At 48.9% G+C, this 16,705-nt stretch overlaps 1 protein-coding gene across 4 annotated transcripts; it reads left to right on the top strand.

Annotated features, from left to right (window-relative positions):
- The first annotated feature begins 4,430 nt into the window (after positions 1 to 4,430).
- Positions 4,431 to 16,422, top strand: SNUPN (snurportin 1). Of its 4 annotated transcripts, none has more exons than XM_024205412.3 (9): positions 4,431 to 4,472; positions 6,038 to 6,203; positions 7,117 to 7,258; positions 7,853 to 7,957; positions 8,339 to 8,435; positions 10,008 to 10,105; positions 10,313 to 10,390; positions 11,799 to 11,879; positions 15,401 to 16,422. In XM_024205412.3, the coding sequence occupies exons 2-9, from the start codon at positions 6,046 to 6,048 to the stop codon at positions 15,728 to 15,730; spliced, it is 1,089 nt and encodes a 362-aa protein (XP_024061180.2). In that variant the 5' UTR covers positions 4,431 to 4,472; positions 6,038 to 6,045; the 3' UTR covers positions 15,731 to 16,422. The 4 variants fall into 4 exon arrangements, with proteins under 4 accessions (XP_024061180.2, XP_024061183.1, XP_024061184.1 ...); XM_024205415.3 differs by having other exon boundaries at positions 15,405 to 15,605; XM_024205416.3 differs by lacking the exon at positions 15,401 to 16,422 and adding an exon at positions 12,072 to 12,178.
- The last annotated feature ends 283 nt before the right edge of the window (positions 16,423 to 16,705 follow it).

The raw sequence follows: 16,705 nt of genomic DNA, 5'->3' as shown, positions 1-16,705 counted from the left end.
TTGATTCCTTCCCGCGCCTGCTGTTTTGGGGTGCCCCCTGTAAGTTTTGGGGAGTTGCCTGTTGTAGCCTGGGGGCTCCCCCTTTCCCTGTTTGCTCTGCCCCCCACGTACCCCTGGATGCCTCTGCCCCGCTCCACAGCTGGGTCCCTCTCACACTCCAGCCTTTTCCATGACGCAAGGGAGGGAGGCGAAGCTCGAAAGTTTAAAAAGCCTTCAGGCGAACACAGAGCCAGGCAGCGGGGAGCCCAGCTAGGTCACAGGCTGCCCTCTACAGGCAGCCAGCACAGCTGGCCCCGGGAGCTGGGTTTCTTATCAATGGGGGGCATTTATCTTCCTGAACATCAGGGGGCCTCATGCGCAGCTGGATCTGAGCACTTCCAGCATGTAGGGGTGTTCAGAGCTGAGGCAGGTAATACCTAGCTTTTCATCAGTAGATATCAACCCGCTTTACAAAGGAGGTCAGTATGTTTATCCCCATTTTACAGATGGAGAAACTGAGGCACAGATGGTGAAGTGACTTGTGTAAGCTCTCCCAGCAGGCCAGTAGCAGAGATGGGAATAGAACCAGGTCTCCTGAGTCCCAGTCCAGTGCACTAGCCACAAGGACACACTGTCAATTCCCTTATTATAAGTTAATAAGTTTAATAATTATTGTTATAACAAAAACCTACAGACCTAGAGCTTGATTTTCCTGTCCTTTGCACAGATACAAACAAGGAACAACTCCATTAAAGTCAATGGAGTCACACCAATGTAAACCTGGAACGAGTGGAAAATTTGGCCCCTAGTGTGTCATATCTCCTCTGCCTGTCTAATTGAGACCCGTCCTGCAAGTTGCTCCCCATAAATGAACATGTGGCCCCACTTGCAGGATCAGGGCCTTAGATTACATCTCACTGGTGCAGGGAGTATCTGTATTTGAAGGCTTGTATCATGCCTGGCACATTATCGGCAGGGCCGCCCTGGGCCCTGCAGGGGCCCCGCAAGCCCTGGCCAAGAATCCCTTTCCTCACCCGGCGGCGGTCCGGGTTTTTGGCGGCATTTTGGCGGCGGGGGGCCCTTCAGTCGCTTCGGGTTTTTGGCGGCATTTCGGCGGCGGGGGCCCCTTCAGTCGCTTCGGGTCTTTGGCGGCATTTCGGCGGTGGGGGGCCCTTCAGTGCTGCCGAAGACTCGGAGCACCGCCCGGTGAGTACAAGCTCCCCCGCTTTGCCCCAGGCCCCCTGAATCGTCTGGGCAGCCCTGATTATCAGTGCTTAAAAATTGTAATTAATTAATGTCTACATTTTCCCAAATTGGTATTGGACCCAAGGGCGTCACTACAAATAACTGCAGGATACACTGGTATTTCCATTGTCCTGTGATTGCAGGAACAGAACATCACATCTGAAGGCTGGGCCTCTTTCTATTTTTTGTTTACAGCTTTATCATTTTTGTTGAATGCAAAAGCTGGTGCGTTCAGTGAGACACATGGAGCTGAATTCAGGCCGTGTGCAGGAGGCAAAACGCAGAGTCGGTGGAGCTGCTCCTGCTGACTGCGGGTCTGAATGCGGCCCATACTGTGTTAATATCTAGTAAGATACCTGAGACTGTAAATACAAAGAAACAGGGAAAAGGGGAGTTTCTCAATTTTCGCAGCTCATCCACTCATCCTACTTTATAGGAAGTAAACAAAAGTGAAGTCTGTGAGGTCCTAGCCAAGAGAAACAGTGTGATCTCTTTTAATCAGTCCAACGCCTATGTTTTAATACACACATTTACTGGCTTTATACATCCTAGCTTCAGGTGTTAATTGTTTTTTGTTTTGTTTTTTATCACCTTCAAAAAGCTTAATTTCTATAGGCTGGCCTGTGCTGGTCGGTTTGCTATGATTTGCATAGGCAGATTCTACATGAGATATTTTCATACAGTATCATGGCAGGGTGGTTAACAGCTGATTTTTAGATCTGTGCTCCCAAACTTCAATCCTGTCTGCTTTAAAGGGCCAGATTCAGCATTACCCAGCACCTTGTTTAGTCATTTGCATCCTATGCAAATTTTACACCCACTCTGAGGTGGTTTAAATGACTACAGAAGGCCCTTTGGCTCCTTCACCCACTCCCAACTTCATACCTTCATCACTGGACCAATCAACTTTCACTCAGGGCCCAACCTCACAAGGTGCTGAGCACCTTCAACTCCTATGGAAGGTACTGGGAGTGGTGGCATCCAGCATCTCCCAAGAGGAGTTCAGCACATTACAGAATCAGGCCATTTCTTTTATCATTCAAATCACTCCTAAACAAGAGCTGGCCAAAATTTTTGGTTGAAAATTTTTGCTGAAAAATGCAAATTCAGCTACCCCAAAACATTTTGCCAATTCATGCCAGTTTTGAAGTTTGTTTCCAAGAAAAACAATTCTGAAAAAATCAAAATGTTTTGATTTTTTTGGTACGAAATTACTTTTTTGTTTCAAAATTTCCTTTATTTTTTTCAAAGTTCAAAAGTGTTAAAACATGGCTGAAATCTAAACAAAACATTTTGCTTGACCTGAAATGAAATTAGTTTTCACATAAGAACGGCCATACTGGGTCAGACCAAAGGTCCATCTAGCCCAGCATCCTGTCTTCCGACAGTGGCCAATGCCAGGTGCCCCAGAGGGAATGAACAGAACAGGTAATCACCAAGTGATCCATCCCCTGTCACCCATTCCCATCTTCTGGCAAACAGAGGCTAGGGACACCATCCCTGCCCATCCCGGCTAATAGCCATTGATAGACATATCTTCCATGAATTTATCTAGTTCTTTTTTGAACCCTGTTATAGTCTTGACTTTTCAATTTGCCAAAAATTTGGAAAATTTTGTTATTGGTCTGACCCAAAACTAATTTTTTTTTGACTTTTTGAAATTGCCATCCAATTGAAATATCCCACAGCTCTGCTCCTAACAATCCACTTGTCCCACAAGGCCAAAGTGTGCAAACATCACAACCCAACGCTGCTGTCTGCTACCGGTGTCATTTACACTGTATCTGTTTGTGCCTTTATAAAGTCTGCACTGGAAGGCCAGGATTATGTTTGCTGTATATTTTTCCTACTGCAAAAGAGCATATGTCTGTGGTGCTGTACACATAATAAGGTACAAAAGGGCAAACCAAGTCTTGTCTTCTTAATTCAGAACTCCTGTGTGGAGAGGCATGACAGGCCAAATTTGCTTTAATTATGTCTCATTTAACTTGGACATTTATTATTAATCATTATTATTATTCCACTTTTGTGGAACCTGGGGTATGGGCCAGATCCTGAATGTTCTTATGCACATGAGCAGCCTTGGGTAGTCTCACTGACTTCAACGGGAGAACTTGCACAAGCAAAGCTACCCAGGTGATTAAGCATTTGCAGGATGAGGCCCTATAAAATGAACCAGAGATGGGACACATTAAGGATGTCATGGTAAGTACTATTTAGGTCTAGAATAGATCCTGCAAATGCTTTAAGCATAGGTGTAGCAGAATTCTATTTTTTCTTTATAATTTCAACAGGTCATATGTTTATTTTTAAGCTTTTTTTTCAGATTTGTATCGATTTAAATTTTCACAGTTGCAGATTATGGAACAATGGGCTGGGGTAAAACAATTATCCAATGACAGTAACCGCTGAGATTCAAAAAGAATGCTCTAGAACCCTTAAGACACAAACTGTCAACATCACATGTCAAAATACACAAATTAAAGATCCGTAAACACAAGCGCCATTCCCCTCACTTTGCCTAGCTGCAAATTTCCATGATTGTTGATGGACATATTGTGTTGGCAGTTTGTGGGTGTGCGGTGAACCTGACATCTAGTGATCACAATCTACCCCTTTCCAAGCCTATAAGCTGCGCCCTTGGCCTACTCACGCGCTCCAAGGCCCAGCTCCCCAGAGGGATTTAGGTGCTGGAACCAATGGGCATAAGGCGCCTGAGCACCGAGACGGGTTTGCCGGATCGGGGCCTGACACGGCAAGCGCCGTAGGGGCAGGTCCCAGCAGCAGCCGGCCCGATTTGCTACTGACATCCGAGGCGCTTCTTTTTTGCGAGCTCTCCCCACTGCCACCTCCGGGCCGGCGGGAGCAGGTTGCCGGGGGGCTCCGGCTTGTCTCCTCGGCTAGGCCCGTGCAGCGCCCTGCGCACAGCAGCCCTATCGGGGGGGGGTGACACGGGCACCCGCAATTCGGCCCCGCCCCCGAGTAATTAGCTGCGGACAGCCCCGGGAAGCGGCGGCTCCGTACCCGGCCCTGTCCGTGCTGGGCCTAAGCTGGGCCGCCGGCCTCCCTCGGCTCTGGCGCTACAGGCCTAGCAGCGCTGCAGCCTCCCCCGCGGCCCGGCGGAGGCTCCGCAGGCAGCGGGGCGGGGCCAGGAACGCCGGGCAGGAGGCCGCTCGGCCCGGCCGGAACCCGCCTCGGCGGCCTCGTGGCGGCGGCGGCTCGGCTCGGCTCGGCTGGAGCGCGGCCCGGTGAGCGGAGCTTCGGGCTGGGGCGGGGCGGGCTCTGATGCTCTGCGTCCGCCCCGGCCGGGCCTGTTTCCAGCCCCGCTCCCGTCTGCCACCCCCTGATCCCACCCCGCCTTCCCCACCTCCGCTCTCCTCCTCCCGTCCCTCCTTTCCCCGCTACCCAGCGCCCTCCTCTGATCCCATCCCTCCTTCCCCACCTCCGCTCTCCTCCTCCCGTCCCTCCATTCCCCGCTACCCACCACCCTCCTCTGATCCCATCCCGCCTTCCCTACCTCCCGTCCCTCCATTCCCCGCTACCCATCTCTCTACCCCCATCCCACCCCTGCTCTCTTCATCCCCATCCCTGCTGGCCCCCATCCCATCCCCTTCATTCTCTTCTCATCCCTCCATTCCCCACTATCCACCTCCACCCCCACCCTGCTCTCCTCCCCTCCCATCTCTTCACCCCATCCCATTCCCCGTCCTCCTGTCTCACCCCAGTGCTCTCACCTCCCCTTTCCCCCATCCCTCCCCCCCACTCTCCCTGGCCTGATCCCATTCCCCTGCACTCCTCTGTCCCATCCTTCCATCCCCCTTCTCTCCACCCCAATCCATCTCTTCCTATCCCTCCAATCCCCTCATCCCACCCCTTCTCCCCTCCCACCTCATCCCGCCTTCTCTCCATCTCTCCCCTCCCCTTGCTCCCATCCCTCCACGCCCTCACTCTTCCCCATCCCCTGTTCCCATTTCCCCAACTGCCCCACTTTCCTCCCCCATCCTCCTAGCTCCACTACCCGTTTCCATTCCCTACCCCTGTTCCCATTTTCCCCCCTCCTGCTCTCCTCCCCTCCCCCTCCCTATTCCCCTCCCCCCTCCATTCCCCCTGCTCCACTTTTCCCATCATCTCTCCATCCCTCACCTGCATAGAGTCACAGCATGGTCCAGCTTAGTGGGCTGGGCATGAGGACTCCTGGGTTCTGTTCCCAGCTGCACCTCCTGAGCCCACATTTCCAAACTTTCATTGTCCTCCATATTGAAGCACCTAATTAAATGGCCTGGTATCCCGAGGGGCTGAGTACCAAGCATTGTCTCCCACCGAGATCCATGAGAGCGGCAGGTGCTCAGCACCTCTGAACTCTGCTCACCTTTATGTAGGTACCTGATAGTGTTGGCTTTAACCTTTGTCCCCACAATTTCCTGTGACATGGGAATACTATTTTCTAACCTCCCTTGACTGGCTGGGAGGATTAATTATATTTGCACACTGCTTTGACAATGTGAAGAGTTAGGTACTATCCTGCCATCTCTCCTGGGCCCCATTACCAGCTCTCCTCTTCTGTCTGCTGCACCCTCTCCATCTGTGTGTTGGGCTCCCCTTCGCTCTGTCTGTCCACCCCCACCTCTGAACCCATCCTGTAATCCTTTCAGCTGGGCTGTAAAACACCATGTTCTTTCCCTCCTCTCCAGCCACCCGTTCTTCTTTCTGTTTCCTCTGGCTGCTGAGGGCCTGGGGAGCCTTCCCAAGCTGCTCAGGCAGGAGGAAATGAACTCTGCCTAACGTTCCACTCGGTTCACTTTTTCTCTCCCAGGCAGTAAAATGGAGGAGTTGAACCAGGCACTGGCTTCCAGCTTCGCAGTGTCTCAGGACCTAAACAGCACAGCAGCCCCTCACCCCCGACTGGCACAGTACAAGTCCAAGTACAGTTCCTTGGAGCAGGCAGAGAGGAGACGTCGGCTCCTGGAACTTCAGAAATCGTAAGGGTCCCATAACTGATGGCATTTTCCCCTTGGCTGGTGATCCTTTTAGAGCTACTCCAGGGGCTTGTCTCTGTCTGCCCCATAGCTTGTGGGCCAGGCGTTTTATCAATGGTGTTTTGATATGTGGCGTCTACTCACTGTAGGGTCGTGTGAGTGTGAAGTACTCTGGCCTTGGTGTGCCTCCAGCATGTACCCATGGGTTGGCATGTTTGAAGGGTGGCACTAGTGCTACCACGTTTAGCTGCTGGGCTTGGAAACGGGGGAAGACTGGTACCAGTGGGTCAGGAATGGTCCCTTGGTACTGCTATGAGACTGTATAGTTACTTAGAATCCACAGAGCTAGACGAATAACTCCACATGGCATGTCCAAGTGTGTAGCCTATATGGCAGTTTGCCTGGAAGGGAGGGGAGCGCATGCATGGGAATCGGAGCAGAAATGGAGAGTGGGGCATCCCTGTGCCGCCTGGGAACGTGCTCTGAAGTGCAGCTTTCAGGATGACCCGCTTGGGTTCCTTATAGCTGTGTCTTTCCAGAATAAGAATGCTCTGTGACAGGATGTGCGATTACAGTATGTTCTACTCATGCTTTGGGTATGTTAAGGCAGAGGCCAAATGCCTCCAGCACTGAGCTGTGTAGGGGGGATAGACGCCGGAGCTCCACAACCCACAGTCTGTTGTTAAAGTTAGAAAACAGTTGTTGTTCTGGTATTCTGGCTGGCTCGTGTGCGGATGGTCTCAAAGGGCACAGCTGAGAATCCTCATTGGCTACATGGACCATTCCCTTAACAAGCGCATGTATTCAGCGCCTTACTCACTGGACCCAGACGCAGCATTCCAGGGTGCGTGGGAGGGCGGAAATGGCCATGTCTCCTTTCAAAGAGGGAAATGGATTTCTCTGTTCTCTCCTGCAGTAAGAGATTGGACTATGTGAACCATGCCAGGAGACTGGCAGAGGATGACTGGACTGGAGCTGAGAGGGAGGAGGAAAGTGAAGATGCGGGCAATGAGGATATGGACGTTGACAAGAAGTTGCCAAAGCGCTATGCTAACCAAGTGAGCAGGAATACATAGCACAGGGAAATGATGGGCCTGCTCCTGGGAATGAGCGTGTGCATGTGTCTGTGTGGGAAAGTGCATGCATGGGGTGAGTGTGGTCTGCATGCAGGGGTGAGCACTTTGTACATGCATGCACAGTGTTTATAGGCAACAGGTGAAAGCTCATCTGCATTCAGTGCAGAATTGCAGGGTTGGGGGAGGTGTGTGTGGGTGGCTGCCCAATCCAATGGGGAAATCATAGTAGGGATAGTACGTAAGATAGAGTGAAAGTGTTTCCCAAAGTAGCAACACATTTCCTTACCCCTGTTATAAATCCACTGTTATAAACATTTTAACTGACTCACACCCACGGCTTTTAATTCACTGTGAGACCTTCTGTCATTCCCTATGGGACTATTCAGTGCTATTAAAAAGAGGTCGGATATCCACGTAAGTGTCCATTTAGATGCATGGGGCTGTGAACTAGAAGTCACCGATGCAGATCTAGGCCTCGTTGGAGAAAGCAGGGCCATTATTTGTGTTTCTTGACCTATAAGTATTTGTTCAGTTCCCAAGTGTCATCATTAACACTGTTGCTATGTAACCCTACAGCTAATGCTTTCTGAGTGGCTGATTGATGTCCCCCCAGATCTGGAACAAGAATGGATCCTGGTGATGTGTCCCATGGGGAAAAGGGCACTGATTGTGGCATCCAGAGTAAGAGATCATAGTGTGTGTCAACCACACAAAGCACAGTAGTGGAACTCTATATGTGCACCCATCCGTCCATCCTAATCAAATGAGATGTTAGTCCATGAATTTTGGTTGCTGTCTTCCTGCCAGTGCTGCTCCTGCTCCCAGGGGAGTTTTGCTACTGATGTCAGTGGGGGTATATCTAAAATCAGTTATGCTGGGGGGCCTGGTTTCAATACAGTGGTTCCCAGATGCTGTTAAAATACAGCCCCATCTTGTAAGCTACATGGGATAGGTCTGTGGTTGTAACTGGATCTGTGTTTTAAAGCCTTGAGTACAGTCACACTGCAAGCCACGGGTCTAACAGCAGCAGGGGCAGTTTTGACTTTCTCCATTTCCCTGCAGGGCTCCACTGCAGCTTACACCAAGAGTGGATTTTGTGTCAACAGGTTCCCCTCCCTCTTGCCAGGGGGAAACAGGCGCAATTCGGCAACTGGGAAAGGTAATGATCTGAAGAGGCCTTCAAAATCGGTATGAGAGACCTGGCCTGCTTCTCTGTGTGTATTTAGTCATGGGCTGCCCCAGCAGGACTAGGTTCTCCTTGTGACTAAAGGGTAACCCAGCCTCCGTGTCTATCTATTTACATTGTGATGTGAGATGTACGGGGAATATTTTGGGTATTTTTTCACTATTTTAAGATCAGTTTCTCTTGGAGAAGAGTGATATCGGTTGAACTCAGGCTCACAACCTCCATATCCTTTTCCCACTTAAAAGCCAGAGCTGTCTCTGTGTTAACACAAGTCCTTCTGCACTGGTAGACTGTCTAGTATTCCCATGGGTAAAGTGTGTGTGAGAGCAGGGGTGGGCAAACTGCGGGCCGGATCCAGCCTGCCAGCCGTTTAAATCCGGCCTTCGAGCTCCTGCTGGGGAGCAGGGTCTGGGGCTTGCCATGCTCTGGCACTCCATCTGGGGAGCGGGGTCTGGGGCTTGCCGTGTTCTGGTGCTCCAGCTGGAGAGCAGGGTTGGGGGCTGCTCCATGCAGCTCCTGGAAGCAGCGGCATGTCCCCCCCCCCCCCCCCCCCCCCCGGCTCCTACATGTAGGGGCAGCCAGGGGGCTCCGCTCTGCACGTTGCCCCCACCCCAAGCGCCGCCCCTGCAGCTCCCATTGGCTGTGAACTACAGCCATTGGGAGCTGTAGGGTGGCACCTGCGGACCGGACAGCGTGCAAAGCCACCTGGCCGCACCTTCACATAGGAGCCGGAGAGGAACATGCCACTGCTTCCTGGAGCCACTTGAGGAGGTAGGAGCCACTTGAGGTAGGCACCACCCGGAGCCTGGACCCCTGAGCCTCTCCTTGTGCACCAACCCCTTGCCACAGCCCTGATCCCCCTCCCGCCCTCCAAACTCCTAGGTCCCAGCCTGGAGCACCCTCCTGCACCCCAAATCCCTCATCCTCAGCCCCACCCCCGAGCCCTCACCCCCCCCCCCCCCCCCGCACCCCACTCCTCTGCCTCAGCCCAGAGCCCTCTCCCACACCCTGAACTCCTCATTTCTGGCCCTACCCTGGAGCCCGGCCCCCCAACCAGAGCCCTCACCCCCTCCCGCACTCCAACCACAATTTTGTGAGCATTTATGGCCCGCCATACAATTTCTATTCCCAGATGTGGCCCTTGGGCCAAAAAGTTTGCCCACCCCTGGTGTAGACCCTTAACTTACTCTTTGTAATATTACACAAAGCTGCATTGATTCTGTTATATAAGAGGGGTTGTGAATGCATAGAAGACTTTTTCAGTGGATCCATAGCTTCCTCTTCACAGTTCGGTTCCTCCACCTAGCAGTCTGCCCTGCATGTTCACTGACTCCAGTCAGCAGATGGTGTCTTTCCTGTGCCCCTCCGAGCTAGGCTGGATTCTATTGCAGTAGCTTCCAAAGCTTGGAATGAGAGAAAAAATTGTGTTGGGCAGAGTTCTTCCAGCCCAAGCTGTAGTAAAAGTCCTGATAGTGTCAGAGCTGTAGTATGTAGTCCTGAGTCTGTAGCACTCCATGCATGGATCACCTGTGTTTGTATGTACAGACTACACAATCTTGGACTGTATCTACAGCGAAGTGAACCAGACGTACTACATCCTTGATGTGATGTGTTGGAGGGGGCATCCTGTTTATGACTGTCAGGTACTGGACCTTTCTTCACCCTAGCCAGTGCATTCAACCCCCCTCCTTACTGAAGGGAGCCTCATTGTGTCGCTTGTTCTCTGAACCGCGTCACATATCAGGGATTCAGTGGAATCTGCAGTAGGTGGATGCTGTGAGGCACCACAGTAGACTCCTCAGTGTTTGGGATGGATGATCACTGCCCTGTGTGTCTTCTGCCTTCTCCAGACAGATTTCCGATTCTACTGGCTTCATTCTAAGATACAAGAAGAGGAAGGGCTGGCAGAGAAAAGCAGAATTAATCCAGTAAGTCCTTTGTATCCAGAGCACCAAGAGAGTGTCGGTTTAACTCTCCCATTCAGAATGGGCTATGTTTTGGCATGTTCGTTGATTTGAGCCTCCACATGTCACCACTTGGTCACTGAAATGTTCTTCTGATGAAATGAGATCCCACATTCAGGATGTAAACAAAACATTTAAAAACAATAAACCTGCACTTTCCACCCTAGGTGCTGGAGGAGATCTGGGCTGCAGGGGATTAACTGACTGCAGTGCCACTTTTAGTCTCCCTGACTGAAATGCAGATGTAAAGGAAAACCAGCAAGGTTTCCCCAGGGACAGCATTAGTGTGCATTTGCTCTCCAATAGGAATCCTCTTTTGATGTTAGGAGAGAGCCTCACCTGCTCTCAAGAACTTGCTTTCTGTCTGAGGGGTTGAGTTTGAGGCAGAACCAGAGATTCATAAAGTACCAGCCCTTTCTCTACTGAGCTGTGCTGAATGCATGAAATTGAAGGGACTGAAGCTGTGATGAGGCCAGTTTCTGTGCAGTGCAGAGTGCCCTCAACTTCCACTGACTCCAATGAGGGATGATAACACATCAGAGGCCCCTGATCACTGAGCTGTTATTTTGAACAGTTCCTGAATACTCTCACTCTTGAAATCCAGGGGGCTACTCATGAGTTTAAAGTTAGGCAAGTGCTTAAGCACCTTGTTGAAGGAAGATCTGTTCCCTGTTCTATTAAAGTGGTTACTGCTGCATATGTGAGCCATGGTCTCAAGGGGGTTAAAAAAAAAAAAAAAAAACTCTGCCAGCCGCCCAGGTCTCTGCTGAGCAAACAGAAACATGGAGCTTGTTCCTACAAACACTTGCTACGAGGTGTAATGCTCACCGCCACGAGTAATTCACTTCAGTAGGGTTTCTCAGTGGCAAGTATTGTACTCAGTAGTAAGTCTTTCTAGGATTGAACCCATAGATTGTAAGCTCTTCAGAGCCTGGACTCTGATTTATATGGTGCCATGCGCCCCTGTGGGGCTATGAAACTCGTAACCGTCAACCAGGCGGAGCTAGTTGTGCAATCAGTGATATGCTCAGAGAGAGCGATTTGGGGCTAAACTCGCTGCAGGCGTAAGTGGGCACGTCTCTGATTTCAGTGAATATGCATCTTATGTCTGTGGCGAATTTGTTGATCGACATTCAACAGATGCTACTTGTGCTTATGCTGAAACAGGAGTAACAAAAAGATCATTGGGCTGGTTTTCAGAAGTGGTGGGCACCTGCATCTGCCATTGACTTGAACTGCAGGTAATCCGCACCTCTGAACAATTAAGTCCTGTCGCTTTATCTCCAGAACCTAAAGCTTTGCAACACTCGGTACAATTAGATGGCCAGTGGGAGAGAATGCACTAACTGCTCTAATTCTCTTACTCTTTCAGTTTAAATTTGTGGGCCTGCAGAGTTTCCCCTGTACACCAGAGAGCCTATGCAAGGTGCTGGCCATGGACTTTCCCTTTGAGGTAAGAGGGCTTTCTGCCTTCGGTGGAGGGACTGGGAACTTGGGACCATGCTGTGGCTCAGTGACAACAGAGCTGTGTGTATAGGGGTTGGGGGGCGGGGGGGCAGGAGTGGTTTTAAGGATGTACTGTAAGAAGAGAAGATGCATTTGGGGTAACATGTCTGATTTTACTTGGGAATTGTGGCTTCTGCAGACATGTTGGAAGCCAACTCAGCTGCAACCTGGCTCCCATACAATGGATCAACAGTAAAGGATGGTCTTGTCGTTAAAGCACTAGACTGAGACTCAGGAGACTGCAGTCATTTCCCACCTCTGCCACCGAGACCATGTATGACCTTGGACAAGTCACTTCATTCATCTGCATCTTTTCTCCATCTGTAATCCTGGATAACCCTACTTCCCTGCCTCATGTGATGAGGACAGATTCACCTGTGTCTGAGGTGTTTAGATCCTACAGTGATGGGGGGCCATATATGAACCTAGATAGAAAGGGAGACCACCACTCCTTCTCAATTACCCCAAGCCAAATGCCTCTCTGACTCTCAACTGCATCTCTTGAGCTCTCTAGGCCCATGTAAGCAATTACAACAAATGCAGACTGAAACATACTGAAAAGCAAATGCTAGATTTGCTGGTAACAGTTGATTGTCTGATGCCTTCTTGTTAAGGCAAAGATAGTCCTCAGTTTTGGCCAGCAAGTCTGAGTCCTCTGAATGGCAGTGCCAGGTCTTGTGCTGGAATTGTACTAAGCAAAGAGCAGAATGCACAGAACATCTATAAAGCCTTTATGATTTTTTTAGCCAATAGGCTCTCTTGACTGCCAAAACTTGAAGAATCTGGCAGCCTTAGTGACATTTTTGGCCTGAAACTTAATTCTGCCTCTAGACATCTCCCCCTGGAAGAGAGCTGTAGAATGTAACCCCACTGAAGGAGGAGTAGAAAGTACCAGGAAGACACTGAAATTCTCAATAGACTCAATTTTCCTCTCTAGATTTATCACTCTCTCATGTATCCCAGTCACAATTTGCCCCCAGGTTTCCAGCCGTGAAAGGCTAGCGCATCAACATGCTGGGTCATCAAGCTGACCCTTGTCTAATTTGGCTCTAACTGTAGCTCTGAGTTCTCTTTCTAAGCCAGTACTGACACAGAAATAGGTCACCAAGCATTCACTAAAGAAAACTGAATGACCATGTTAAATTTCAAAGGGGTAGCCGTGTTAGTCTGGATCTGTAAAAGCAGCAAAGAGTCCTGTGGCACCTTAAAGACTAACAGACGTATTGTAGCATGAGCTTTCGTGGGTGAATACCCACTTCTTCAGATGCATGTGACATGGTATTCACCCACGAAAGCTCATGCTACAATACGCTGTTAGTCTATAAGGTGCCACAGGACTCTTTGCTGCATGTTAAATTTGCCACCAGAGGGAGCTCATGAAGTCCCTGTAATGTAGCATGGATACCACCCATGGGACAAAAAGAATTAAAACTTTCGGGCTACAGGTGGATCAAGTCTTGCTTATGGACTGCATCCTATGAAAACCAAATGAATTTGCATGTTTGGCTGCTTCAAGAAAGCAAAGGTGAATTTTCCCCATTTGTTAATTATGGAGGGACGTATAGCGTTCATGCTATTCAAATGATCTCTTGCATGTGATGGCAGTGAGTTTAGCCAAATTTTTCAAACCTCGGTCCCTAAAGTGAAGTTTCTGACTCCAAATTTAGGACCTGATCGAAACCCCAGTGAGGTCAGTGGGAGTCTTTCTGTTGATTTTTAGTGGGCTTTCGATCAGTCCACTGGCCTCTTAAATAAAAGTGATTTATGAGTCTGTATTTCAGAGATGCTGAGCCTGCACAAATCTGATGGAAGTAATTGAAAATCCTGTTGAAGTCAATTGGAGCTGCAGGAGCTCGGCTCTTTGGAAAATCACAAGCCTCTTTTACTTAGGTATCAAAGTCTGAGCTTAACTTGAGGCACTCAAGTTTGAAAGTGTTGGCCACAAAAAAATAAAATCCCTCCATCCCAATTTCCCATCAAGTTCAGTCTTGTGCAAACAGTAACATTAACCCTCGTTCTGAATTGGCTGGCGTCAGGACAGTGATTCAGTGTAGAGACAGACGGCAAATTAAATTGGCTGGAATGAAAATAGAAACTGAAATAATTTACAGAAAATACTCTTGAGAGGACATGACTTATCTTGATCTATCTGATTCTTGGCCCAGCTTCTTGGGACTCTCCCCATGTGCTGAAATCTTGAAATAAAAGGAATGCAATTGAAGGAGCTTCCATGGATCTCTACCTAGCAGAGTCCCAAAGTTACAAAGACTCTCTCCTGCTTTGGGTGGCTAGTATGGCCTCTTATTGACAGCATGCTGTGCGTTACCTGGAACGTATTACATGTGTCTGCATGGCAGAGTGTGGTCACGTCAGGAGCTCTCTTTTTCTGAGTCATCCCTTACTTCCCCCATGTGTGGGTTTGCATTCAAAATATTCAGGGATCTTGCCCAAGCAGAATATGAATCTCATTGCTTTGGTTCATGTTCAATTAACACAGAAGTCCCCTGTCCATGGGATTTTTCTGCCAGAGCCCCACAGTGATCGATAACCAAGTAACCCTCTCTCTTCCCCAGTTACTCTGCAAAGTCAGCCTCTTTGCTCACACGCAAATTGCTTTTTAGAGCTCAGTTGGCTTTGCTAAAAGGAGCCCCCCCGCCCAGACATTAAGAAATCCCAAGGTAAGGTGTAATCTGACCAAGTACACCTATGGGAATCAGTGGAAGGGATAATCGAAAATCCTTAGTGTGCTGGGTAAATCTAAATGGAAAAGAGCTTCAGTGCTTGAATTGCAGTGGTAGCAAAAGGCTAAGGGCCTGATCCTTCAAGTACAGGGGGCCCTTAACTGCCATTGATTTGAGTGGGAGATAAGGACACTCATTACCTCCTGAGATTCATTAAGAATTTATTGAGCATGAGGAAGCTGACGGAACAGGAGCAGTAGACTGATCAGGGCTGCTTGGCATCTCTGCCTCTGACTAATCACTTCCAAGATGTCCTATTCTTTTAATAATAATAATAATAAAAAAAAACCACGGAGATGTTCTTTCTGTAAGGCTGCTTTATTAAAAATCAGCCTGAGTTTCTTCAGTGCAGGAGCACAGCAACCAAACACTGATATTTGCTGATCAACTGACACTAGCCTAACCATTTGTTGTGTGTTTTTAATGATCTGATGGACGTGACCCATTCAGCATTTAATTGTATTCCTATCGAAAGGGGCGCTAATCTGATAGTATTGGAACTCTTGGGTTTCCACTTTACTCTTCTTTGGTTTATCTCATTGTCTGAAATAATCAAATAAAATGTCTGATTGTTTTAGCTTGAAAGTGAAAAGAGATCAGTAAAGCTGGGAAGCATCAAAGTCAAATGTATTTGCTTTCAGATCTCTCTGTGCACACTTACACCTGAAATACCTCTGTCCCCTGATGTAAGTGCTGCCCATTCCATCTCTCTCTCTCTCTCTCACAGATAGATGGGCTCCTCTTCTACCACAAACAAACCCACTACAGCCCTGGCAGCACCCCACTGGTGGGCTGGCTCCGACCCTACATGGTATCAGACATCCTTGGGATGACTGTGCCAGCTAATCCGCTAACTACCAAACCAGACTACGCCGGGCAGCAGCTTCAGCAGATCATTGAGCATAAGAAGAGTAAAAAGCTGGCAGGAGAGGAGGGATGCTTGAGCTCCAAGGAGGTGGCTGAGAACGGACGTTATGAGTTGGAACACTTGTCTACACCTCGTCCGGCAGAATCTCCCAACAGCCAAGTTGAGACAGCAAGCCAGATGGAGAGCTAGACTACTGTAATGGGATGGTTTTATTGAGAGGGTGAGGGGCCACAGCGCAGCCTTCTCGTTTTCCATTATTGCTCATACTGGCTGGGAGGAGGATAATGATCATTGGATGGCTCTGTTTTAAGTGCCTTTAAGGGAAATAGGTCAGCTTTAACGCAGTTTTTGCAAGGACTGTCACTTCTGTGGAGATGCTAAGGATTAGTCCTACCTGCTGAGGAAATCTGCTCTTGGGATTACAGCCTGTGCCAAACTGCATGGTTACTCATTTAGAACCTGATCCTGTTCCTATTGAAGTCCATGGCAAAACTCCATTCTCAGAGCAGGATTCAGACACTTCTTTGTAAACTGAACACCAAATACCAGGCCTCAGACAAACCTTATTAGGCTGAAAATCTGGGGCATTTCCACCTCCAGTCCAGTGGTTTGCACTTAATACCCTTTCGAAGAAAGTTTTGTGGTCAGTCTGATTCTAGTTTCAGAGGGTTGCACTATAAGCCCAAAATCTGAAGGCTGTGTTTGACACCCACATGTTACTGAGAAACAGACTTTCCTTGCATCAGAACAGGCTCCTGTATTGAAAAATGGCCGTGTGCAAAAAGAACTCAGCATAATTTTATTCTCTGACCCTTTTTACAATAGGGGAAATGCCCAAGTCATGTTGAATCTTTGTGGTTGAATGTGCAGAATAAAATGTTTCACAGAAATATTAACTCTTCAGTCTCTCTTACCAGTTATCTAAATGATAATCCAAAATTGGTTATCTTTGGATCAGGCACTTTATAGCACTAACTGAAACCAGGAAAATGTTATGTATGGTTGAGTTTCACAACTCAACAATGCACCTTCGTCCTTATCTCATGCTCTCCCTGCTATTCCAATCCTAGCCCTCCCTTGTATACAGATTTTCAACTGCATTTATATGTACCAGGATGTGTCTACACTACAAACAGTACAGCGGTGCCACTGTTGTGTGGGCAC

The sequence above is a fragment of the Terrapene carolina genome, unplaced genomic scaffold (genome assembly GCF_002925995.2).
Source record: "Terrapene carolina triunguis isolate 2854851 unplaced genomic scaffold, T_m_triunguis-2.0 Scaffold67, whole genome shotgun sequence".
Taxonomy (NCBI): Eukaryota; Metazoa; Chordata; order Testudines; family Emydidae; genus Terrapene; species Terrapene triunguis.
Note: the sequence above shows the minus strand (reverse complement) of the source record. Positions and strands in the feature narration are given on the sequence as shown.

Excerpts from the sequence above, each read along its gene's own strand:
- SNUPN (XM_024205412.3), top strand. The coding sequence starts at position 6,046 with ATGGAGGAGTTGAACCAGGCACTGGCTTCCAGCTTCGCAGTGTCTCAG. Across the intron at positions 7,259-7,852 it reads CAAAGCGCTATGCTAACCAA|CTAATGCTTTCTGAGTGGCT; the intron begins GTGAGCAGGAAT and ends GTAACCCTACAG. Across the intron at positions 7,958-8,338 it reads CACTGATTGTGGCATCCAGA|GGCTCCACTGCAGCTTACAC; the intron begins GTAAGAGATCAT and ends ATTTCCCTGCAG.